We start from the raw sequence: 26,492 nt of genomic DNA on the forward strand, positions 1-26,492 counted from the left end.
GGGGCTTTAGTTCAGTCGGGCAGCATGGTCCGTGCAGGCTTGGAGGGCCGAAGGGCCTGTTCCTGTGCTGTAATTTTCTTTGTTCATTGAAGTCCTTAGGTGCTATATCAATGAAAGTGCTCCCCACCACTCCTACTTTGTTTCCGGTGACTCCATCCCTCTCTAATCCCAGAGAAACACACCGTACCTGACCTGGACAGACAGTAAAGGAAATTCAGGGACCTTTTGTGAAGGGGTATTTCTTTCAGTTCAGTTCCAACTCCAGTTATGGGGATGTCAATGCTAATGCTACAAGAAGTACCTCCCTGGGGCTGGTTAACGGGAGAAGGGAGGAAGATTTATTTACAGTGGAGTGTAAAATATTCACTGTTTGCCTGCGCTGAGTGCTGTTTTCACAACGTTTCTGCTCTCAAATCCCTTAGCGCAGTGTTCCTGATGGGAACGCCAATATCTGAAGGCACTGTACAACCTGCACAACTCAGCTGCTCTGCCTCATCAGTTCAGGAGAAAAACTAAGCTGCTTTGTCCCACAGGGGCACTCTCCTCACTTAACTCCTGCTGTGTTGTGCCAGGAGGTAGTGGCACAGCGGTGACGCTGCTGCACTAGTAATTCAGATAATGCTCTGGGGACCTGGGTTCGAATCCCACCACCATGGTGAAATTTGAATTCAATTTTTAAAAAAAACCTAGAATTAAGAATCTACTGATGTCCACGAAACCATCGTCGATTGTCGTAAAAACCCATCTGGGGTTCACTAATGTCCTTTAGGGAAGGAAATCTGCTGTCCTTACCCGGTCTGGCCTACATGTGACTCCAGAGCCACAGCGATGTGGTTGACTCTCAATTGGCCTCTGAAATAGCCTAGCAAGCCACTCAGTTCAAGGGCAATTAAGAACAAAGAACTAAGAAAATTACAGCACAGGAACAGGCCCTTCGGCCCTCCAAGCCTGCGCCGACCGTGCTGCCTAAAACTAAACTAAAACCCCCTACCCTTCCGTGGACCATATCCCTCTATTCCCATCCTATTCATGTATTTGTCAAGACGCATTAGTTTTAGTTTATTTATTAGTGTCACAAGTCGGCTTACATTAACACTGCAATGAAGTTACTGTGAAAATCCCCTAGTCGCCACACTCCAGCGCCTATTTGGGTACACTGGGGGAGAATTTAGCACCGACAATGCACCCCAAACCAGCACGTCTTTCGGATTGTGGGAGGAAACTGGAGGAAACTCACGCAGACATTGGGAGAACGTGCAGACAGACAGTGACCCGAGCCGGGAATCGAACCCGGGTCCCTGGCGCTGTGAGGCAGCAGTGCTAACCCACTGTGCCACCCCAATTAGGGGTGGGCTGGCCCAGCCAGTGACGCCCATATCCCATGTAAGAATAAAAAAGGTAACAGCGTGCAGCAAGTCCAGTCCGGATCAGTTCAATTAATGTGGCTTATAAAACAGGTGTGTGCCTCCTTCAATGTACCAGGACTTGGTCTTAATCCAAGACAGCATCTTCCCTTTACCCGGGGGCTCCTGTTAATGGGCAGGTAAATGCCACGCAGAAAGCCCCTCCCCCACCACTCCCTCCCCAGCACACCCTCTCCAAGCACTTTCAGCTCAGATTTAAGCACTGGTATGCACGCTGCTTAAAGTCACCGAGGGACTTACAGATAATGCGCACCACATGCCAAGGTCGTGGCATTCGAGAGCTGACTGATGGTCTCGCTATATTTTATTGTGCCTCAGGGTACCAAGCTGCAGGATGCCTCTGGTCTGTGGGATTCTGTCAAAGTAACAAGAGCTGTAAGTGTGGATGTGCTGTCTTTGATCCTTTGTAATCCAGGCCGGCAGTCCCAGCACGGTACAGCGGGCGGGCGGGGGAAATCGGCAATGCTGCCGTGTCAGAGGTGTTTCAACCCAGGTGACAGGTGGGATGTCAGAACCCGGAGCCCTCCTCCCACACCTCCTCTCTCTCTCTCTCTCTCTCTCAGACAGATGTGAAAGACCCCATGGCACTCTTTCAAAGGGAAGTTCTTCTCCCTCCCCCCCACTGCCCCTGGTCAATATTTATCTGATGTGGAGATGCCGGCGTTGGACTGGGGTAAACACAGTAAGAACCTAGTGTTGTTAAACTTCTTAGAATATTTATCTGCCAGCCAATATCACCAGAACAAAGGGGTGGCACGGTGGCACAGTGGTTAGCACTGCCGCCTCACAGCGCCAGGGACCCAGGTTCAATTCCCAGCTTGGATCACCATCTGTGTGCAGTTTGCACATTCTCCCCATGTCTGCGTGGGTTTCCTCCGGGTGCTCCGGTTTCCTCCCACAGTCTAAAGATGTGCGGGTTAGGTGGATTGGCCATGCTAAATTGCCTCTTACTGTCCAAAGATGTGTCGGTTAGGAGAATTAGCCGTGCTAAATTGCCCCTTCATGTCCAAAAATAGTAAAGTTTATTCATTAGTCACAAGTAAGGCTTATATTAACATTGCAATGAAATTACTGTAAAATTCCCCTAGTTGCCGCACTCTGGCGCCTGTTCGGGTCAATGCACCCTAACCAGCACGTCTTTCAGAATGTGGGAGGGAACCGGAGCACCCGGAGGAAACCCACGCAGACACGGGGAGAACGTGCAAACTCCACACAGACAGTGACCCAAGCCAGGAATCGAGCCCGAGTCCCTGGCGCTGTGAAGCAGCAGGGCTAACCACTGTGCCACCGTGCCGGTCTGATGTGCAGGTTAGGTGGATTAGCCATGCTAAATTGCCCCTTTCAGTTTCAGTAAAGATCCAGCGGGGCTCTGAGAATAGATGGGAGACTGTGTTACTGCTGGAAAAGACAGAACCCTGAAGCCAGGAGTGGCAAGGGAGGGACGGGATTGTGGATCAGACAATGCCCAGTGTTGCTGTCTCAGTGTTGACAGACTGGTTAAGGGGGATCGGAGAAGGGAGTCTCTGGGGATTCCGTGCCATCAGGGTTGTCGTGATCTAAGTGAGAGGGGATTCTTGGCCTTGTCGATGGAAACCATGTCAGGGGACTTCAGATGGAATACAGCAGCTGAGCAAGGTGACTCAAGGATCAAAACTACTGGATAAGAAGCGAGAGGTTCTCCAAAACAAAGGTCGAAATGGAAAGACTGCGAGAATGCATGTGTGTGTGAGACGTATTGCAAGTTAGGGACTCCACGGTGGCACAGTGGTTAACCCTGCTGCCTCACAGTGCCAGGGACCAGGGTTCCATTCCGGCCTCAGGGCATGGCCTGTATGGAGGCGAGATTAAACAGCTTGGGCTTCTACTCACTGGAGTTTAGAAGGATGAGGGGATCTGATCGAGGTATATAAAATTTTAAAAGGGATTGATAAAGTAAATGTAGACTAAATGTTTCTTCTTATGGGGCAATCTGGAACAAGAGGTCACAGGTCTCCTTATACAGTCCTCTGAACATTCTCCCCATGTCTGCCTGGGTTTCCTCTGGGTGCTGCAGTTTCTGCCCACAATCCAAAGATGTGCAGGTTAGGTGGATTGGCCGTGCTAAATTGCCCCTTAGTGTCCAAAGATGTGCAGGTTAGGTGGATTGGCCGTGCTAAATTGCCCCTTAGTGTCCAAAGATGTGCAGGTTAGGTGGATTGGCCATGCTAAATTGCCCCTTAGTGTCTAAAGATGTGCAGGTTAGGTGGATTGTCCAAAGATGTGCAGGTTAGGGGGATTGGCCATGCTAAATTGCCCCTTAGTGTCCAAAGATGTGCAGGTTAGGTGGATTGTCCAAAGATGTGCAGGTTAGGTGGATTGTCCAAAGATGTGCGGGTTAGGTGGATTGGCCATGCTAAATTGCCCCTTAGTGTCCAAAGATGTGCAGGTTAGGTGGATTGGCCATGCTAAATTGCCCCTTAGTGTCCAAAGATGTGCAGGTTAGGTGGACTGGCCATGCTAAATTGCCCCTTAGTGTCCAAAGATGTGCAGGTTAGGTGGATTGGCCATGCTAAATTGACCCTTAGTATCCAAACGTCAGAAAGGCAGAGAGGTTTACAGCAGGGAAATAGGCTGGGTGGGGGGGGAAACGGGACTTTCTTTCAAGAGTCGCTATGGGGATCATAGAATGTGGGTAATATTTCCTACAACCCCTTGCGGCTAGGTGATCTCCTGGAAGAAATCATGACCAACGCAGGGGTAAAAGATGCATTGGAAAATTTGACCTGATGGTTGGAAGTAGCCCAGGAGATCACATGGGAAGTGTTACCTGGTGATCCACTTATCTTTAATAGGATATAATCTCTTCCCTGGTCAAGAGGCTGTCCAGGCCTCTTTTGTGTCATTGATGGGGACCATCAACTTTCACAAGACAGAGCAACCAACCCTTACCACTGTTCCCTCCATTCGCGCAATGAGTTTAAACAGCTGGGTCACAGGCACCAAATGCACCATGGGGGCGACATGCTGGCACAGTGGTTAGCACTGCTGCCTCTCAGCGCCAGGGACCCGGGTTCAATTCCAGCCTCAGGTCACTGTCTGTGTGGAGTCTGCACGTTCTCCTCATGTCTGCGTGGGTTTCCTCCGGGTGCTCCGGTTTCCTCCCACAGTCCAAAGATGTGCAGGTTAGGGGGATTGGCCGTGCTAAATTACCTTCGAGTGTCAGGGGGATTAGCAGGGTAAATATGTGGGGTTACAGGAATCGGGCCTGGGTGCGATTGTGGTTGGTGCAGACTTGATGGGCTCTGGCTATCTTCAATATCCGAATTACAAAGGGAAAGGATCTCAGCTCTCACTTGTGACTGCCATCCGGCCATGCCTGGGTTAGACATCAGGGGTGAACAGAATCAGGGCTTTCATGTCTCCCGCAGACAAATAGACCAGCCAACTCAAATGGCTAGACAGGCGTAATGGTGTGAGGGGCGTGGGGGGGGGGGGGTATTTTGAGTGCACTAATACAAGACATTAATATCTTGGTGGGCAGTGGGGGTGTGGGTAGTTGAAAGAATGAACAAGCAGAAAAGAAGGAATGGGCAGCATGGTGGCACAGTGGTTAGCACTGCTGCCTCACAGCGCCAGGGACCCAGGTTCAATTCCGACCTCGGGTCTGCGCAGAGTCTGCACGTTCTCCCCGTGTCTGCGTGGGTTTCCTCCGAGTGCTCCGGTTTCCTCCCACAGTCCAAAGACGTGCTGGTTGGGTTTATTGGCCATGCTAAATTGACCCTAGTGTCAGGAGGATTAGCAGGATAGATGCGTGGGGTTGTGGGAATAGGACCTGGGTGGGATTGTGGTCGCGGCAGACTCGATGGGCCGAATGGCCTCCTTCTATGAAGATATTTCTGATTGCTGCTCACAGTATCGAGTGTGTTCATTGTTGGCTACAGGATATGTTTAGACATGCCTGCTCTCACAGGTGCTGAATGTACACCCAGCCAAGGAGTGAAATTCTGCAACGCCGCCTTTTCACTCACCGGGAATACAATCCTTCCCCAAACTTGTTTGAGCTGCTCCCGTTTGGTGAGCCTCTCTCATCGCCAGCGTTTGGTCTCCGGGCCCGTCGTCGGCAGAAATCTCAGGCCCGTCTGTCCTCCTGCAGCTGCCTTCGCTCCTGAGGGGCGACACAGCGGAGCAGATCTCCGCCCGGCTTTGATGCTCAGGGGGCCCCACGACTGGCTCCGTATCGGCCCACGACTGGAGAGCGCGGCGTGCGTCATCGAGAGCCTTTCCGCTCTCGGCACCCGGGGTCAGAACGTCCACGGTCTTGCCGCCGTCCAGGGTGCCTTGACTAAAACATACCATCTCGTCGTCCTCTCTGGTACAGGAAACTTCGAACTCGTACGACATCGGATCCACTGAAGTGTTTAAATCTTCATCGGCCTCGCATGACACATCAAAGCTGTAGGACACGGGGTCTAAAGAAGTGTACTGCACTTCCTCCTCTCCACAAGCCACATCATACTCGTATGTCAACTGGTCCAATGAAGTGTATTGGTCCCCATCGCACTCACAAGTTAAATCAAAGCCATACAGTATCTGACCCACAGCAGCGTTCTGGACAGTGTTTATTGTGTGAATCTCCTGCTCCTTTTGGGTATAAGGTGCCAACAAGGTCTGGCCTCCTACCTCTGACACATTAAGGTTTATCCCGTCTAAGATATTCTCTGGCAGGCAAGAGGAGAAAGAACCCACATTCAAATGGCCGCCCGTGTTCTCAGCAGAAGTCCTCAGGTCCTCGGCGAGGGTGGAGTGCGTAGGGACATGCCCGAGCTGGGTGACGGCTGGGCCCTCTTCGGAGCCAACTGCCCCCGCGTGGCCCCGCCGCTCGGACGGACTGACCAATTCCCCGCCGGAAGGGGAGGGGGCGAACTGGCTTTCGTATCCCACCTTTGGCCTCGTCAGATGGTTGGCACCCATCGCGGTCTCGGCGCTGAGGGCCAGCCCAGGTCGCGTCCTGCCGCCTCCCTCCTCCAAGATGTTCACGTAATGGACACCAAAACTGGAGCTGGCCTCCCCGCCTGAAGCGTGTGGCGAAAGCCCGGCATTGTCCACTTGATCACCGGACAGGTTCAGAACATCGTCTGGGCTGCAAAATCCCTTGTTGACGTTGGTCTGCATCTCCTCATCCCAAGCTATCAGTTCCTGATTACTACTTTGCTCCATTGAACTATGAGACAGCAGTGGCCTCTTGCCAAGCGGTTTACACTTTACGATCGCAGTTCCTTTTGCGGCTGGAAGACAAAAATGTTTAGGCCGTAAGAACTTTCTTCAGGTCCAACAAGCCTCTCACTCGATCCTACCAGCCCACTTCTTTATCCCCCCACCCCCAGCATGTCCCGCAATTCCCCTTCTCTCCAAAAGAAAGGTACCACAATAAGTTGCCTCTTTATGAAGATATGCAAAATACAGAGTTTCACAGCACAGAAAGAGGCCCTTCGGCCCAACGTGTCTATGCCAGCCATCAAGCACCTAGAATCATAGAATCAAAGAAACCCTAGTGCAGAAGGAGGCCATTCAGCCCATTGAGTCTACACTGCTAATCTCTCTAACCTATCACATCCTGGCATACCAAGGGTTAATTTAGCATGTCCAATCAACCTAACCCGCCCATCTTTGGACTGTGGGAGGAAACCGGAGCACCCGGAGGACAGTGACCCAAGTCGGGAATCGAACCCGGGTCCCTGGCGCTGTAAGGCAGCAGTGCTAACCCACTGTGCCACCTATCTCTTCTAAACCCATTTTCCAGCACTTGGTCCGTAGCCTTGTGTGTTATGGTGCTTCAAGCATTCACCTAAATGCTTCTTAAATGTTGAGGGTTCCCGCCTCCACCACCCTTTCAGGCAGCGAGTTCCAGATTCCCACCACCCTCTGGATGCAAAGGTTTTTCCTCAAATCCCCTGTAAATCTCCTCCCCTGACCTTCAATCTCTGATGTGGAGATGCCGGCGTTGGACTGGGGTAAGCACAGTAAGAAGTCTCACAACACCAGGTTAAAGTCCAACAGGTTTATTTGGTAGCAAATACCATAAGCTTTCGGAGCACAGCTCCTTCGTCAGATGGAGTGGTCTCTGTTCTCAAACAGTGCAAACAGACACAGAAATCAAATTACAGAATACTGATTAGAATGCAAATCTCTACAGCCAGCCAGGTCTTAAATGTACAGACAATGTGGGTGGAGGGAGCATTCAACACAGGTTAAAGAGATGTGTATTGTCTCCAGACAGAACAGCTTGTGAAATTCTGCAAGTCCAGGAGCTAGTGAAATTCTGCAAATTCTCCTGGACTTGCAGAATTTCACAAGCTGTTCTGTCTGGAGACAATACACATCTCTTTAACCTGTGTTGAATGCTCCCTCCACCCACATTGTCTGTACATTTAAGACCTGGCTGGCTGTAGAGATTTGCATTCTAATCAGTATTCTGTAATTTGATTTCTGTGTCTGTGCCCTGTTTGAGAACAGATATCCACTCCATCTGACGAAGGAGCTGTGCTCCGAAAGCTTATGGTATTTGCTACCAAATAAACCTGTTGGACTTTAACCTGGTGTTGTGAGACTTCTTACTTCAATCTCTGCCCCCTGGTTATTGACCCCTCTACTAAGGGGAAAAGTTTCTTCCTATCTGCCCTATCCATGTCCCTCATAATTTTCTAACCTCGATCAGGTCCCCCCTCAGCCTTCCCTCCTCTAAGGAAAACAACCCCAGCCTAACCAGCCTCTCTTCATAGCTGAAACTCTCCAGCCCAGGCAACATCCTGGTGAATCTCCTCCGCACCCTCTGTAGTGCAATCACATTCATCCTCTAATGTGGCAACCAGAACTGCACACAGTACTCTAGCTGTGGACTAAAGGGCGATTTATACTGGATTCTTTATTCATTCGTGGGGTGTGGGCGTCGCTGGCTGGGACAGCATTTATTGCCCATCCCTAGTTGCCCTTGAACTAAGTGGCTTGCTCGGCCATTTCAGGGGGCAGTTGAGAGTCAACCACATTGCTGTGGCTCTGGAGTCATATTTAGGCCAGACCCGGTAAGGACGGCAGATTTCCTTCTCTAAAAGACCAGATGGGTTTTTCTGACAATCGACAATGGTTTCATGGTCATCAGTAGATTCTTAATCCAGATATTCTTTATTGAATTCAAATTTCACCATCTGCCGTGGTGGGATTCGAACCCGGGTCCCCAGAACATTAGCTGAGTTTCTGGATTAATAGTCTGGCGATAATACCACTAGGCCATCGCCTCCTCAAATTTATACAGTTCCATCATAACCTCCTTGCTTATACATTTTATGCCTCAGCTAATAAAGGCAAGTATCCCATATGACTTTTTAACCACCTTATCTACTCCCTTCTCTTCCTTGCTCCAAGCTCTGTAGATTTGTTATTCCCCATTTTCAAGCACGGAGTATATCCAATTCCCCTCGACAAAGCATACCGTTCATAGAGTACATAGGGGAGAAGGAAAGGAGGGGGTGCAGAATGTAGTGTTACAGTCGTAGCTAAGGTGTAGAGAAAGATCAACTTAATGCAAGGTGGGTCCATTCAAACGTCTGACGGCAGCAGGGAAGAAGCTGTTCTTGAATCTGTTGGTACAAGATCGCAGACTTTTGTGATCCCTAACCCTGCATTTAAAGTCAGCGGGTTCTGATCTTAACCACCCGCCCACTTTAAAACAAAAACTAAGTAAAAAATTCCTCATCTCCTCCTCAGCTCTTTCGCTAATCATCATAAAAATTAGGTGAGGCGATGGCCTAGTGGTATTATCGCTCAACTAAATCCAGACACTCAACTGATGTTCTGGGGACCCGGGTTCGAATCCCGCCACAGCAGATGGTGGAATTTGAATTCAATAAAAAATATCTGGAATTAAGAATCGACTGATGACCATGAAACCATAGTCGATTGTCGGGAAAACCTACCAGGTTCACTGGGGGATTTCCACAGTAACTTCATTGCAGTGTTAATGCAAGTCTAATTGTGACACTAATAAATAATGTCTTTTAGGGATGGAAATCTGCCGGTTTGGCCTACATTGTGACTCCAGAGCCACAGCAAAGGCGGCACAGTGGGTTAGCACTGCTGCCTCACAGCGCCAGGGACCCGGGTTAGCACTGCTGCCTCACAGCGCCAGGGACCCGGGTTAGCACTGCTGCCTCACAGCGCCAGGGACCCGGGTTAGCACTGCTGCCTCACAGCGCCAGGGACCCGGGTTCGCACTGCTGCCTCACAGCGCCAGGGACCCGGGTTCGCACTGCTGCCTCACAGCGCCAGGGACCCGGGTTAGCACTGCTGCCTCACAGCGCCAGGGACCCGGGTTAGCACTGCTGCCTCACAGCGCCAGGGACCCGGGTTCGCACTGCTGCCTCACAGCGCCAGGGACCCGGGTTAGCACTGCTGCCTCACAGCACCAGGGACCCGGGTTAGCACTGCTGCCTCACAGCGTCAGGGACCCGGGTTCAATTCAGGCCTCGGGTCACTGTCTGTGTGGAGTTTGCACATTCTCCCCGTGTCTGCGTGGGTTTCCTCCGGGTGCTCCGGTTTCCTCCCACACTCCAAAGATGTGTAGATTAGGGTGTATTGGCCGTGCTAAATTGACCCTTAGTGTCAGGGGAATTTGCAGGGTAAAAACGTGGGGGTTACGGGAATAGGACCTGGGTGGGATTGTGGTTGGTGCAGACTTGATGGGCCAAATGGCCTCCTTCTGCTCTGCAGGGATTCCAGGCGGTTGACTCTCAACTGCCCTCTGAAATGGCCCAGCAAGCCACTCAGTTGTATCAATCACTCAAGAAGACAGCTCACCACCACCTTCTCAAGGGCAAGCAGAGATGGGCAATAAATGCTGGCCAGCGACACCCAAGCCTCACGAATGAATTTTAAAAAAAAGTAATTCCTTTAACTAACCTCTGGGATCTTCAGCCAACCATTGTCTAACTTAACCATTCATCAAAATATCGCAGATGATAAAAATCTGAACTTGAGAAATAGAAAGTGCTGAAACTGCCCAGCAGGTCAGCAAATGTTCTTGGAGAGGAGGCGGAGGTTAACATTTCAAGTTATTCATGTATTTTTTTTAAAAAAGCTACGTAAACACTGTAACAAAGAAAAACACGTCTACACTTTGGCAACAACAACACAAAAATACCTTGTGTTTCACACCCTCCCGTTCTTAGGAAACAGTGTATCCTCTGACTTCTGCAGGAGAAGGAAGTTTGCTTGATCTATACCTGAAGAATCTGTCACATTTCCTCTGCTACTCTTGTCGCCTGGTTTAAAACCTGGTGCTAGTCTTTCGTAAGTGCATGATGAACTAGGCAGTCATTGGACACATGGTCTGAATGATGCCAGGTCTGAGAGACTTCTGCGGAGGCTGGAGATATGCAGAAAAGGTTAAGGGCTGGGGGGGGGGGGGGGGGGAGATCTAATCGAGATGTTGAAAATACGAGGATTTAATCAAGTAAATGGGAAACTCTGGCTTTATGGTCAGCAGTAGATTCTTAATTCTACACATTAATCGAGTTCAAATTTCACCATCGGCCATGGTGGGATTCAAACCCAGGTGGTCCCCAAAGCCATTTGGCCTATCAAGTCTGTGCTGACTCTTTGAAAGATAGACTTATAGGCCCTAATGCACCCCCGCCTCCACCCCCGTAACTCCGCGCCTTTACTGTGGCCAATCCACCTAACCTACAAATCTTTGGACACTAAGGGTCAATTTAGCATGGCTAATCCACCTAACCTACAAATCTTTGGACACTAAGGGTCAATTAAGCATGGCCAATCCACTTAACCTATAAATCTTTGGACACTAAGGGGTAATTTAGCATGGCCAATCCACCTAACCCGCACATCTTTGGGCAGTGGGAGGAAACCAGAGCACCCGGAGGAAACCCACACACCGGGAGAACATGCAAACTCCACACAGACAATCACCTGAGGCCGGAATCGAACCCGGGGTCCCTGGCGCTGTGAGGCGTTGGGTTCAAGCCCTACTTCAGGAACTGGAGCACGCAGTCTAACCCAATGCTCCCAGTATAATACTGGCACCGTCGATGGGTGGGTCCTTTCACAAGGGATGTTAAATGAAGGCTCAGTTTGCCCTCCTTGTGGGGGAGGGAGGGGAGTGCTTAAAAGATCTCAGGGCACTCAATATTGTGAAGAAAAGCAAGGGGGAGTGTTTGCCCTCTGGACTTGGCCAACCGACACCTAAAAATGAGCAAACTGCTCGCACTCACACAGCTGCCGGTGGGAGCTGCGTGCGCAGAAAATGGCTGCCGTGTTTCCCATAGTGCAACAGTAACTACTCTCCAAAGCTACTTCATTCGCTGCGAAAGGCGCCATATAAACGCAAGCATTTGCTCGATGAAGGGAAGGACAGTCGTGGAGATACTGAAGGATTTCTACATGAAGCACCTGGGGTGAAGGGAAGGAGCTGGTTCAAAAAAAATGTCAAAACCCTTACTGTATTTTTATAAGTTAATTAGCACTTCCTTGCTCCCAGCTCCACTAGAGCCAACCCACAAAGGAGCATCATGCATCATTAAACCTGACATTTTTACGCCTTTGTCTAATTAACCTTTAACACCTACTGTAAATAGACCACAGTACGAAAACCTGTGGGACATGATTTACATGCCAAACTTCGCAGTGACCATAACTCACTCCTGACTTGGGTCACCTTATATATAAATCACAGCCAACAGGTCCTCCCCAACATTCCCTCCATCTCCGCTGACAGGTCTGCCCATATCTAAGCCCGATTAACAGCCATACATCACATCACATACAGCACAGGGCCTGGTGTATTCCGGCTCTGTGTGGGCTGGTTTCACACTGGATACTGCAGTACAATTTCAAGCAGGATCACAAATTGCAGGAGGGTGTGTAGGGCACACTTGGCCTGTGGTAGGATCTCTGCACTCTTATCAGTACAGTTATATCCAAAGATGTGCTGGTTAAGTCGATTGGTCATGGTAAATTGCCCCATAGTGTCAAAGTTAAGGTTAATTTATTAGTCACAAGTAAGCTTACATTAACACTGCAATGAAGTTACAGTGAAAATCCCCTAGTCGCCACACTCCGGCACCTGTTCGGGTTACACTGAGGGAGAATTTAGCACGGTCAATGCACCCTAACCAGCACGTCTTTCGGATTGTGGGAGGAAACCGGAGCACCCGGAGGAAACCCACGCAGACACAGGGAGAATGTGCAGAGACCCAAGCCGGGAATCGAACCTGGCTCCCTGGCGCTGTGAGGCAGCAGTGCTAACCACTGTAGCACCATGCCGCCCCTGTAGGGGAATAGCAGAGTAAAATACATAGAGCCTGGGTGGGATTGTGGCCGGTGCAGATTTGATGGGCCAAATGACCTCCTTCTGCACTGTAGGGAGTCGATGATATTAACATCCTGGGGGTTACTATTGAACTGCAATGGACGAGCCATATAAATAAAGGTGAGGGGCTAGGAATGCTGCAGCAAGTAGCTCACCTCCTGACTCCCCAAAGCCTGTCCACCATCTATAAGTGACAAGTCAGGAGTGTGATGGAATACTCTCCACTTACCTGGAAAGGTGTAACTCTGACAACACTTAAGAGGCTTGACTCTGGGATAAAACAGCCTGATTGATTGCTGTCCCTTCCACCAACATTCATTCCCTCCACCAACAAATCACAGAAGTGTGTACCATAGGGCAAAAAGAGGCCATTCGGCCCATCGAGCCTGCATTGACAACAATCCCACCAGGCCATATCCCGTGAATCCACATATTTACCCTTCTAATTCCTCTGACACTAAGGGGCAATTGAGCATGGCCAATCAACCTAACCCGCACATATTTGGACCATCTACAAGATGCACTTCAGGAATTTACCAAGGTTCCTTAGGCAGCACCCTTCAAATCCACAACCACTACCACCTAGAAGGACAAGGGCAGCAGACTCATGGGAACACCACCACCTGCACGTTCCCCTCCTCACCATTCTGACTTGGAAATATATTAGCCGTTCCTTCACTGTCGCTGGGTCAAAATCCAGGAACTCTCTTCCTAACAGCACAGGGTGTGTACCTACACCTCAGGGACTGCAATGTTCAAGAAGGCGACTCACCACCACATTCTCAAGAGCACCTCGAGATGGGCAATAAATGCTGGCCTAACCAGTGACGGCCATGTCCCCGAGAATTAACTGTGAAAAAAAAAGACTTCTACTAAAGTGATAGACCTTTGGTTCTGTGGCTTTCAACAGAACTTCAAACTTGAAAAGATGATACCAGAATTGAGAGGGTTCACGCATCAAGAAATACTTTTTCCCTCAGCAAAAGAATATTGAAAGTTGATCTGACTAGGAGCTTTAAGGTAATGAAGATAGAGGGGACTTTGAGAAAATAATTCTAAAGACAGAGTTTATCAGTATAATAGAGTCACCAATAAGGTGATGAGGAGAAATGTTCTTTCCTCAGAGATGGGCTAGAAGGTGGAAACTTTTTAATTCATTCATGGGATGTTACCCATGCCCAATTGCCCTGAGTGACTTGCTAGGCCATTTCAGAGGGCATTTAAAAGTCAGACCGGGTAAGGACGGCAGATTTCCTTCCCTAAAGGGACATTAGTGAACCAGATGGGCTTTTCCGACAATCAGCAGTAGCCCTTTGGTTAGCACTGCTGTCTCACTGCGCCAGGGACGCAGGTTCAATTCCAGCTTCGGGTCACTGTCCTTGTGGAGTTTGCACATTCTCCCCTGTGTCTGTGTGGGTTTCCTCCCACAGTCATTGAGTGTCTTTAAAACAGAGATAGATAGGTTCTTGATTAATAAGAGGATTGGGGGTTATGGGGAAAAGGCAGGAGAATGGGGATGAGAAAAATATCAGCCATGATTGAATGGCGGAGCAGACTCGATGGGCCGATTGGCCTAATTCTTCTCCTATGTCTTATGGACCAAAGATGTACGGATTAGGTTGTTGGCCATGCTAAATTGACCCTTAGTGTCAGGGGATTAGCTGGGTAAATGTGTGGTTTCATAGGGATAGGGCCTGGTGGGATTGTAGTCGATGCAGACTCGATGGGCCGAATGGCCTCCTTCTGCACTGTTGGGATTCTATGACAATGGTTTTATGGTCATCAGTAGATTCTTAATTCCTGATTTTTTTTATTGAATTCAAATTCCCACCATCTGCCGTGGCGGGATTCAAACCCGGCTCCCCAGAACATTAGCTGAGTTTCTGGATTAATAGTCTAGCAATAATACCACTAGGCCATCGCCTCCTCTAAATAATCTCGACTCGGTGGTACAGACCACAGCTGAAATGTTTGTTTTCAGCTGAAACATAAAATGAGACATTTCCATTGCAATTGCTTTCATTCAGCTCACATTCAATAGAAAAACTGAATCAACACAGGGTAGTAAGGAACTTGAATATTGCTCGAGAGAGAGAGAGAGGGAGACATGCGACCATAACTTTTCATGGTGCTCTCCTCAAGGCAAAAGCAATGAACCCTTTTCTCCTATCAAATAAATTGTTGAGCTGGTTTTAAGTTGGGTATTCTTCCACTTGTCCTGAGGGTGGATCGTAGAATCTCTAAAGTGCAGAAGGAGGCCATTTGGCCCATCAAGTCTGCACCGACTCTCCGAAAGAGCATCTTACTCAGGTCCACCCCATTGCACTATCTCCGTAACCCCACATATTTATCCCGCTAATCCCCCAAACCTACGACACTAAGGGCCAATTTAGCTTGGCAATCCACCGAACTTACACATCTTGGGGCACTAAGGGACAATTTAACATGGCCAATCCACCTAACCTGCACATCTTTGGACACTAAGGGACAATTTAGCATGGCCAATCCACCTAACCTGCACATCTTTGGAGTGTGGGAGGAAACCGGAGTACCCGGAGGAAACCCACACAGACACGGGGAGAACGTGCAAACTCCGCATAGACAGTCACCCAAAGCCGTATTTGAACCCAGATCTCTGGCGCTGTGAGGCAGCAGTGCTAACCACTGTGCCACCGTGCCGCCCTGTTGTTGGATATGGCAAGGATGTTTCCTCTTGTCGGAGAACCTAGAACTAAGAGCCACTGTTTAAAAATAAAGTTGCCCATTTAAGATGGAGATGAGGAGAAATGTTTCCGCTCAGAGCGGTGCGAGATGTTGGAACTCTCTTCCTCAAAAGGCAGTGGAAGTGGAGTTTTTGAATATTTTTAAGGCAGAGTTGGATAGATTTTTGATTGACAAGGGGGTGAATGGTTATCGGGATAGGCAGGAGGTTACAAGCAGATCGGCCATGATCTCATTGGTTAGTGGAGTGGGCTCGAGTGGCCTTACTCCTGCTCCTAATTCCTGTGGTCAAGTGCAAAGGGGAAAAGCTTTGGCCATACATCTCTCTTCAGCAATACAGAACTGAAGAACTGAATCTCTACTGCAAGAAACTACAAAGGGCGTGTGCGTAGCCCAGTCCATCACGCAAACCAGCCTTCCATCCCTTGACTCCATCTACACTTCCCGCTGCCTCGGAAAAGCAGCCAGCATAACCAAGCACCCAAGATATACTCTCTTCCACCTTCTTCCATCTGAGATCATGTATCAACTGACTCAAGAGCAACTTCTTCCCTGCTGCCATCAGATTTTTGAATGGACCTACCATATATTAAGTTGATCTTTCTCTACATCCTCGCTATGACTGTAACACTACATTCTGTACTCTCTCCTTTCCTTCTCCCCTATGTATTCTATGAATGGTATGCTTTGTCAGTATAGCGCGCAAGAAACAATACTGTATCCCAATACATAAGTTTAAGTTTATTTATTAGCATCACAAGTAGGCTTACACTAACACTGTAATGAAGTTACTGTGAAAATTCCCTAGTCACCACAGTCTGGCACCTGTTCGGGTACACTGAGGGCGAATTTAGCACGGCCAATGCACCCTAACCAGCACGTCTTTCGGACTGTGGGAGGAAACCGGAGCACCCGGAGGAAACCCACGCAGACACGGGGAGAATGTGCAGACTCCGCACAGACAGTGACCTAAGGTCGGGAATTGAACCCGGGTCCCTGGCGCTGTGAGGCAGCAGCGCTAACCACTGTGCCACCGTGCTGCCCATGTGACAATAATAAATCAAATCAAATGGTCTTATTGATAACAAGCGGTGGAAGGAAATCTGACCTTTGTTGCTTGTGGAAGGCGAGGTTTTATCGATGGCCTTTATCAGGCCTTGCATCACAGTCATCAGCCCTGCTGAAGAACGGCATCTGTGGCAAGATCGACACACCATTACAGGAACTGGTATGCTCCATACCCGGGATATAGAAATGCCATTGTTCTTGAGACACAGGGCGGCAACACAGCATGGAGAAAGGCCATTCAGCCCAAACCCCTGGTTGATGCTTGCCCTCCATGCCAGCAAATGCTCACATTTACCGTCTTGCTTCAACCCATCCTCCTCTCCTCAACCCAATCTTCAACCTCACCATCATTTCTACCTCAGCCACGAACTCTGGTAGAGAATGCCGCAGCCTCATAACTCCCTCAGTAAAGATCTTTCTCATGCCCTCTGGTGCATTTAAGTTGTATCTTGACTATTCAATTCCAGCAATAAAAACAACATGCTTGGCCCTCATCCTTTTGTAATTTAACCAGATCAAACTTATCACTCCATACACTGCATTACAACAAAGTTTATTTATTAGTGTCACAAGCAGGTTTACATTAACACTGCAAAGAAGTTACTGTGAAAATCCCCTAATTGCCACACTCCAGCGCCTGTTTGGGTACACTGAGGGAGAATTTGGCATGGCCAATGCACCTAAACCAGCACGTCTTTCAGACTTAGGGAGGAAACCAGAGCACCCGGAGGAAACCCACGCAGACACGGGGAGAATGTGCAGACTCCACACAGGCAGTGACCCAAGCCGGGAATCGAACCCGGGTCCCTCGCGCTGTGAGGCAGCACTGCCAACCACTGTGCCAACGTGACGATCCAATTTTTGGGTGGGGGGAGGTGGGAGGAGGAGTGCGGTTAACTCATGATGAGATGAAAAGTGAGCGATTCATAAGGCTCTTGTAAAGGGCCTCATGTTACATTAAAGGCACTATATAGAAATGAGTTGTTGTAAACGCCCTTTATCTACATACTTTGTGCTATACAATGCATTATGAGGAACTATATTGACTTGGATGTGGGGACCAGATGTAAGGCTTCCAAGTTTGTGGATGATACAAAGCTAGACAGGAATGTGCGTTGTGAGGAAGATGTAAAGCGACTACAGGAGGATTTGGACAGACTTAATAAGTGGGCAAGAACACGGCAGATGGAATATAATGTGAAAAACCTTATGCAGTCCACTTTGGTCGGAGGAACAGATGTGCATTTCCTAAATAGTTAAGAGAATAGAAAGTTTAGATGTACAAAGAGATCTGGGTGTCTTTGTCTACAAGTCACTGAAGGCTAACATGCAGGTACAGCATGGGGTTAAATACAGAGTAAAGCTCCCTCGACACTGTCCCCATCAAACACTCCCAGGACAGGTACAGCACGGGGTTAAATACAGAGTAAAGCTCCCTCTACACTGTCCCCATCAAACACTCCCAGGACAGGTACAGCACGGGGTTAGATACAGAGTAAAGCTCCCTCTACACTGTCCCCCATCAAACACTCCCAGGACAGGTACAGCATGGGGTTAGATACAGAGTAAAGCTCCCTCTACACTGTCCCCATCAAACACTCCCAGGACAGGTACAGCACGGGGTTAGATACAGAGTAAAGCTCCCTCTACACTGTCCCCATCAAACACTCCCAGGACAGGTACAGCACGGGGTTAGATACAGAGTAAAGCTCCCTCTACATTGTCCCCATCAAACAATCCCAGGAGAGGTACAGCACGGGGTCAGATACAGAATAAAGCTCCCCCTACACTGTCCCCATCAAACACTCCCAGGACAGTTACAGCACGGGGTTAGATACAGAGTAAAGCTCCCTCTACACTGCCCCCATCAAACACTCTCAGGACAGGTACAGCACGGGGTTAGATACAGAGTAAAGATCCCTCTACACTGTCCCCCATCAAACACTCCCAGGACAGGTACAGCCCGGGGTTAGATACAGAGTAAGGCTCCCTCTACACTGTCCCCATCAAACACTCCCAGGACAGGTATAGCACGGGGTTAGATACAGAGTAAAGCTCCCTCTACACTGTCCCCATCAAACACTCCCAGGACAGGTATAGCACGGAGTTAGATACAGAGTAAAGCTCCCTCTACACTGTCCCCCATCAAACACTCCCAGGACAGGTACAGCACGGGGTTAGATACAGAGTAAAGCTCCCTCTACACTGTCCCCATCAAACACTCCCAGGACAGGTACAGCACGGGGTTAGATACAGAGTAAAGCTCCCTCTACACTGTCCCCCATCAAACACTCCCAGGACAGGGACAGCACGGGGTTAGATACAGAGTAAAGCTATTAGGAAGGCTAATGGAATGTTAGCCTTTATCACAAGAGGATTTGCGTACAGGAGTAGTGAGGTCTTGCTTCAATTGTACAGGAGCTTGGTTAGACTGCAGCTGGAGTACTGTGTGCAGTTTTAGTCCCCTCACCTCAGAAAGGAGATTATTGTCTTTGAGGGAGTGTTCACCAGGCTCCGATCAGCCATATTGAATGGCAGAGCAGGCGCAACGGGCTGAATGGCCTACTCTCGTTAGTAGATATATAGATTCCCCATGTCACAATTCTGTTGCCACAACAGAAAATAGCCCTTGATACAAAAGAGAGGGTACCTTCACTGACATCAGGACTCAGAAAAGGGCATGAAGGGCAGGAGTTTCTGCATTCCCCCCTGTAGCCGAAATTTGCAACCACCAACCAATCACAAGAACAGGTCCTTCAAGCCTGTCCCGCCATTCAATACGATCATGGCTGATCTTTGCCGGCTCCTTTTCTGTGCCATTTCCCCATCGCCCTCTCTTCCTCGATCTATCAAATATTTAGCCGCCTCCACTTTAACTTTTTTTTCTTTATTTCTTTTGTTTTACAGCATGGAAACAGGCCCTTTGGCCCAACTTGTCCATGCTGCCCAGTTTTAACCACTAAGCTAGTCCCAATTGCCCACGTTTGGCCCATATCACTCTATACCCATCTTACCCATGTAACTGTCTAAATGCTTTTTAAAAGACAAAATTGTACCCGCCTCTACTACTACCTCTGGCAGCTCGTTCCAGACACTCACCACCCTCTGTGTGAAAAAACTGCCCCTCTGGATCCTTTTGTATCTCTCCCCTCTCACCTTAAACCTATACCCTCTAGTTTTAGACTCCCTTAACTTTGGGAAAAGATGTTGACTATCTAGCTGATCTATGCCTCTCATTATTTTATAGACCTCTGTAAGATCACCCCTCAGCCTCCTACGTTCCAGGGAAAAAAAGTCCCAGTCTATCCAACCTCTCCTTATAACTCAAATCATCAAGTCTCGGTAGCATCCTATTAAATCTTTTCGGCACTCTTTCTAATTTAATAATATCCTTTCCATAATAGGTGACCAGGACTGTACGCAGTATTCCAAGTGTGGCCTTACAACTTGTCTTGTACAACTTCAACAAGATGTCCCAACTCCTGTATTCAATGTTCTGACCAATAAAACCAAGCATGCCGAATGCCTTCTTCACCAGCCTGTCCACCTGTGACTCCACTTTCAAGGAGCTTTGAACCTGTACCCCTAGATCTCTTTGTTCTACAACTCACCCCAACATGCTACCATTAACTGAGTAAGTCCTGCCCTGGTTCGATCTACCAAAATGCATCACTTCGCATTTATCTAAATTAAACTCCATCTGCCATTCATCAGCCCACTGGCCCAATTGATCAAGATCCCGTTGCAATCCGAGATAACTTTCTTCACTGTCCACTATGCCACCAATCTTGGTGTCACCTGCAAACTTACTAACCGTGACTCCTAAATTCTCATCCAAATCATTATAACATAAATGACAAATAACAGTGGGCCCAGTCCTAATCCCTGAGGCACACCACTGGTCACAGGCCTCCAGTTTGAAAAAAAACCCTCCACAACCACCTTCTGTCATCAAGCCAATTTTGTATCCAATTGGCTATCTCCCCCTGGATCCTGTGAGATTTAACCTTATGCAACAACCTACCATGCGGTACCTTGTCAAAGGCTTTGCTAAAGTCCATGTAGACAATGTCGGCTGCACTGCCCTCATCTACCCTCTTGGTCACCCCTTCAAAAAACTCAAATTCATGAGACATGATTTTTCACTCACAAAGCCATGCTGACTGTCCCTAATCAGTCCTTGCCTCTCTAAATGCCTGTAGATCCTGTCCCTCAGAATACCTTCCAACAACTTACCCAATACAGACGCAAGGCGCACCGGCCTGTAGTTCCCAGGTGTTTTCCCTGCAGCCCTTCTTAAACAAAGGCACAACATTTGCTGCCCTCCAATCTTCAGGCACCTCACCTGTGGCTGTCGATGATACAAATATCTCTGCTAGGGGACCAGTAATTTCCTCCCTAGCTTCCCACAGCGTCCTGGGATTCACTTCATCAGATCCCGGGGATTTATCTGCCTCGATGCACTTTAAGACTTCCAGCACCTTCTTCTCTGTAATATGTACACTCCTCAAGACATCACTATTTATTTTCCAAGTTCCCTAACATCCATGCCTTTCTCAACAGTAAATGCTGATGAGAAATATTCATTTAGGATCTCGCCCATCTCTTGTGGATCCGCACATAGATGACCTTGTTGACCCATAAAAGGCCCTATTCTCTCCCTGGTTACTCCTTTTCCCTATAAGCTCTTTGGATTCCCCTTTGCCTTATCTGCCAAAGCAATCTCGTGTCCTCTTTTGGCCCTCCTGATTTCTTTCTTAGTTCTACTCTGACACCCTCTTTACTGAAACTATTTCAGCCCCCCCACTCTTTGGGACAGAGAATTCCAGAGATTCACCAGCCTCTGCGAAAAGAAATTTCTGCGCACCTCAGTTTTAAATGATCAGCCCTTTATCTTGTAGCTATGTCCCCTTGTTTGAGACTCTCCTGCTTGTGGAAACATCTCACCATCTACGCTGTCAAGCCCCCTCAGGATTTTATATGTTTGAATAAGGTCACCCCCTCATTCTTCTAATCTCTAAGGTATACAGACTATTTAGTCTCCCTTGCTAGGACAACCAGGAATTATCCTGGTGAATCTCCTTTGGACTACCTCCAGGGTTACTACATCATTTTTTTAGATAACGGGACCAAAACTGTGCGCAGTATTCCAGGCGAGGCCTCACCAACACCCTGAACAATTGCAACAAAATATCCCTAATTTTAAACTCCAACCCCTTTGCAATAAAGGCCAAAATGCCGTTTGCCTTCTTAACTACTAGTTGGACCTGCCTGCTAGTTTTTGTGATTCATGCACTAGAATGCCTATTTCACTCACCTGCAGTTTCTCTCCATTGAGATAATAATCTGCCTTTTGATTCCTCCTTCCAAAGTGCATGACCTCACACTTCCCCACATTAAACTCCATTTGCCAGGTTTTCGCCCAGTCACTCGATCTATCTATTTTCCCGTTGCACCTCTGCTCACCTCCCCCACTGAGGAGCAATTAAACTCTAAGTGACCTCAACTGTTGTGCATTGAACACCAACTAAGCTCCTGTGGTCTTATAGGAGGATGTTTGCACCTTGTTACCAGAATACATTGTGATACAACCATCCAACTAATAGAACAGCATTTACCATCAGCAGTGCCAAACAAAACATATTAAAACGTAAAACACTGACTCCAGTTTGAATTTATTATACTCTAGAGATCATAACTTAACACAGATGTTAAACAATCCTTTTTTTAAAATTAAGGGACAGCAAGCCATCACCTCAAAAAAATTATTTTCAAATTCACAATGTTCCTCAATCCAAACAAACCAGACTCTGTCAGTACCGTGGCTCTTTGCAAACTTGAAAACAGTTTTTCTTTTTTGCCCATTCTGCCCAATAAACCTGCGCCGAAAACAATCCCACCCAGGCCCTCTCCCCGGAGCCCCACGTATTTACCCTGCTAATCCCACTGACACTAAGGGGCAATTTAGCATGGCCAATCCACCTAACCTGCACATCTTGGGACACCAAGGGGCAATTTAGCATGGTTAATACTTAACATACACATCTTTGGACACTAAGGGGCAATTTAGCATGACCAATCCCCCAACCGACACACCTTTGGACTGTGTGAGGAAACCGGAACTCCCGGAGGAAACCCACGCAGACACAGGGAGAACGTGCAGACTCCACACAGACAGTGGCCCGAGGACAGAATTGAACTCGTGCACCTGGCGCTGTGAGGCAGCAGTGCGAACCACGTGCCACTCTTGTGGCTTGGTAGTCAGTACTCCACCTCAGAAGATGATTAATGTATTCTGTTATTGTTGAAAAGAGGGACATGTTGCCGAAGTTTTTCATCTAGCATTCATCAGGACAGATGCAAGAATACCAAATTTCAAACACTCACAACAATTTATACTGCAGGAGAAAAGGGTACTGACTCGTTGGCAAGTCGACTCTGATTGGCCAAGGTGTTGCTACGGGGTAAAATGGTAAAATTCAAAAAAGCACAAGGTTGATCAGGGGAAGTGGTGGTGCAGTGGTATCGTTGGACTAATAATTCAGAGTCCCTGGGTAATGCTCTGGGGACCCGGATTCAAATCCCACCAGCAGATGGTGAAATTTGAATTCGATAAAATTCTGGAATTAAAAGTCTAATGATAACCATGAAACCCATTGTCAAATGTCATAAAAACCTATCTGGTTCACTCATGTCCTTTAGGGAAGGAAATCTGTCATCTAGCCTATATGTAACTCCACACCTACAGCAATGTTTAAGTTTATTTTTTAGTAGGCTTACATTAACATTGCAATGAAGTTACTGTGAAAATCCCCTAGTCGCCACACTCCGGCGCCTGTTTGGGTACACTGAGGGAGAATTTAGCACGGCCAATGCACCCTAACCAGCACGTCTTTCAGACTGTGGGAGGAAACCGGAGCACCCGGAGGAAACCCACGCAGACACGGGGAGGACGTGCAGACTCTGCACAGACAGTGACCCAGGTTGGGAACCAAACCCGTGGCCCTGGCATTGTGAGGCAGCAGTGCTTGCCACCGTGCCATTCTTAAATGCCTCTGAAAATGCTTGAACTCAGTTCAAGGGCAATCAGGGAAAGGCAATGAATGGTGGCTTAGCCAGTGCCACTTGAATGAATTAAAAATAATCCTTTTGTTTGCCGAGAATGGGTGTGAATGTATATCGCTTCCAGCAAGCGTAAATGAGCCCATTTATGAGCTTGATTAATTATCTTAAGCTAATTGTTAGTGTAGCAATCAGCACACTCAGGATTGCTCAACAAGTGCTGCTCCATTGTGGAATCGCATTGGACAGGAAGTGTCCTGTTTTGGGTTTTTGCAAACACTCATTGGCTGAGCGCAGTCTGAACTCCGCCTATTACCCTCCTGGCTTCACACTGAAATTCATACATTTTTGTCTTACTGTACCTTGTCGAATAGCTCAGTCTTTAAAGAGCGGTGCATCATCCAACTGGTCAGGAGCCGCGCCGTGGAAGATCTGCCGCTATAACATACAGAAACATCACCGTCATACGCAATCCATACCAGGCAACATACGAGAAAACATCTTCGTCCTCTGTAACGCATTTAAAACCTTCCCTACCCCCGGGGTAATGGTTGGCAAATGCACAATCCAGCCAAACTCACCCAGCACCTTACATGCTCCCCACTACCCTCCCCCCCCCCCCCCCCCACAAGGGGCATTGCTCCCCCCCTTTCCTCCCCCACCACACCCCACCCCTTGCCCAGGGCTGTCAAGACCGATGGCACCACTGCCCTTAAAACATGAGCCCAATATAGACTCAGGGAGTGAAAAATAACCCCAGCCTATGCAACAACATGAATACATCTGAAACAACAATGTTTCAACAGAGAGACAATACCCTCACTGTCTCATTCATTTTGGAAATGGTCGATTTCTTAACAACAGCTCTGAATGACAATGTAGCAAGAGGTTTAACAATATCCCTTACTGTCCAGGTGGGTCACCTGGACTTTTTTTAAAAAAACACATTAAAATAAAAACACTCCTTCGTGGTATTGTGGGGAGGATCATTCTGTGGCTGAACTTCAAGGGGGGTTGCAAAGGGAAGGGAGACACAGACAATGCGACGGCAAAGTACACCACAGCCTCATTCACTCGTTGTGCTTCGAGCCCATCCTCTCTCTCTCTCTCTCTTTCCACAGCCACACAGATCACAATAAGGCACCGTGCCCTTGGAAAGCACAATAACACCACTCACGGGTTGGGTTGGGAGGGGAGGGGGGAGCCTTCCCTCCTTGGCCAGGACCACTTTTTGGCAGCAGCAGTCAACCCTCCCCCTCCCCTCGAGTGCCAAAGAGCTGGCAACACTTGTGGGCAGCAATTATAACAAGGCAGCCCCCTGTCAATCCCTCCAGCATTACAATTTGCAATGCACCTGAAGTTCAGACAGAGATGCAAGTACTGGCTCAATGGAGGAAAGAGGCAAAGAAGCACTTTTAGCATTCACATCTTGACTTTTGTTAATTTTTTTTGCCTTTAAAAAAAAAGGGGGGGGGTTGAAGCAGACAAGGGTTTTTGATCAGGGAGGGGGTTTTTTTCTTGTTGGTATTTTTTTTGACCCCCCGCTCTCTCTCTCTCCCCCCCCTCCTGTGCTCAGTGCTTCCTGCCCAGTGCTGCCTGCTGCAATCTCAGCCCCTGCACCATTGCAAACCCAGCCACACTGGCATCCATTGCTTCTAGGGAAATGTCAGCCTCATTCAGTTTCCCCCCCGCCCCCCACCGCCCCTGTCCGTCCCCCCCCCCACTCTCCCTCCCCGCCGGGCGGACATCCCGCCCCCCGACTTGCGGCGCTCCGGCGGACATCCCGCCTCCCCCGCCAGCATCACCCCCCCACTTCCTCCTCCCCATTGGCCAGCCCAGCCGAAAGCTGGCGGCCCATTGGCCCCGCGCCTCTGCCACTCTGCCCACCCGCGCGGTGCTGCGATTCCGCGGAGATTCCTGCGGCGCGGCGGGAGCGGAGAGGGCGAGGGGAGGGGGGCGCGGCGGGAGCGGAGAGGGCGAGGGGAGGGGGGCGCGGCGGGAGCGGAGAGGGCGAGGGGAGGGGGGCGCGGCGGGAGCGGAGAGGGGGGGGCGCGGCGGGAGCGGAGAGGGCGAGGGGAGGGGGGCGCGGCGGGAGCGGAGAGGGGGGGGCGCGGCGGGAGCGGAGAGGGGGGGGCGCGGCGGGAGCGGAGAGGGGGGGGCGCGGCGGGAGCGGAGAGGGGGGGGCGCGGCGGGAGCGGAGAGGGGGGGGCGCGGCGGGAGCGGAGAGGGCGAGGGGAGGGGGGCGCGGCGGGAGCGGAGAGGGCGAGGGGAGGGGGGCGCGGCGGGAGCGGAGAGGGGGGGGCGCGGCGGGAGCGGAGAGGGGGGGGCGCGGCGGGAGCGGAGAGGGGGGGGCGCGGCGGGAGCGGAGAGGGGGGGGCGCGGCGGGAGCGGAGAGGGGGGGCGTGGCGGGAGCGGAGGGGGGGGGGCGCGGCGGGAGCAGAGAGGGGGGGGCGCGGCGGGAGCGGAGAGGGGGGGCGCGGCGGGAGCGGAGAGGGGGGGGCGCGGCGGGAGCGGAGAGGGGGGGGCGCGGCGGGAGCGGAGGGGGGGGCGCAGCGGGAGCGGAGAGGGGGGGCGCAGCGGGAGCGGAGAGGGCGAGGGGAGGGGGGCGCGGCGGGAGCGGAGAGGGCGAGGGGAGGGGGGCGCGGCGGGAGCGGAGAGGGCGAGGGGAGGGGGGCGCGGCCGGAGCGGAGAGGGGGGGGCGCGGCGGGAGCGGAGAGGGGGGGCGCGGCGGGAGCGGAGAGGGCGAGGGGAGGGGGGCGCGGCGGGAGCGGAGAGGGCGAGGGGAGGGGGGCGCGGCGGGAGCGGAGAGGGGGGTGCGCGGCGGGAGCGGAGGGGGGGGGGCGCGGCGGGAGCGGAGA

General features: G+C 50.0%; 1 protein-coding gene across 4 annotated transcripts in view; it reads right to left on the bottom strand.

The window, feature by feature from the left end:
* LOC144507676 (uncharacterized) overlaps positions 1-25,109 on the bottom strand; it is a 140,923-nt gene extending 115,814 nt beyond the window's left edge. For all 4 annotated transcript variants that reach the window (XM_078234844.1, XM_078234846.1, XM_078234845.1 and 1 more), the window contains exons 1-3: positions 24,812-25,109; positions 23,997-24,072; positions 5,432-6,688 (exon numbers count right to left, since the gene is read on the bottom strand). In XM_078234844.1, coding sequence (XP_078090970.1) covers positions 5,432-6,620 — 1,189 coding nt within the window. In that variant the 5' untranslated portion in view covers positions 6,621-6,688; positions 23,997-24,072; positions 24,812-25,109. The remainder of the gene's footprint in view (positions 1-5,431; positions 6,689-23,996; positions 24,073-24,811) is intronic.
* Positions 25,110-26,492: the final 1,383 nt, after the last annotated feature.

Source organism: Mustelus asterias, chromosome 19 (genome assembly GCF_964213995.1).
Source record: "Mustelus asterias chromosome 19, sMusAst1.hap1.1, whole genome shotgun sequence".
NCBI classification, from domain to species: Eukaryota; Metazoa; Chordata; class Chondrichthyes; order Carcharhiniformes; family Triakidae; genus Mustelus; species Mustelus asterias.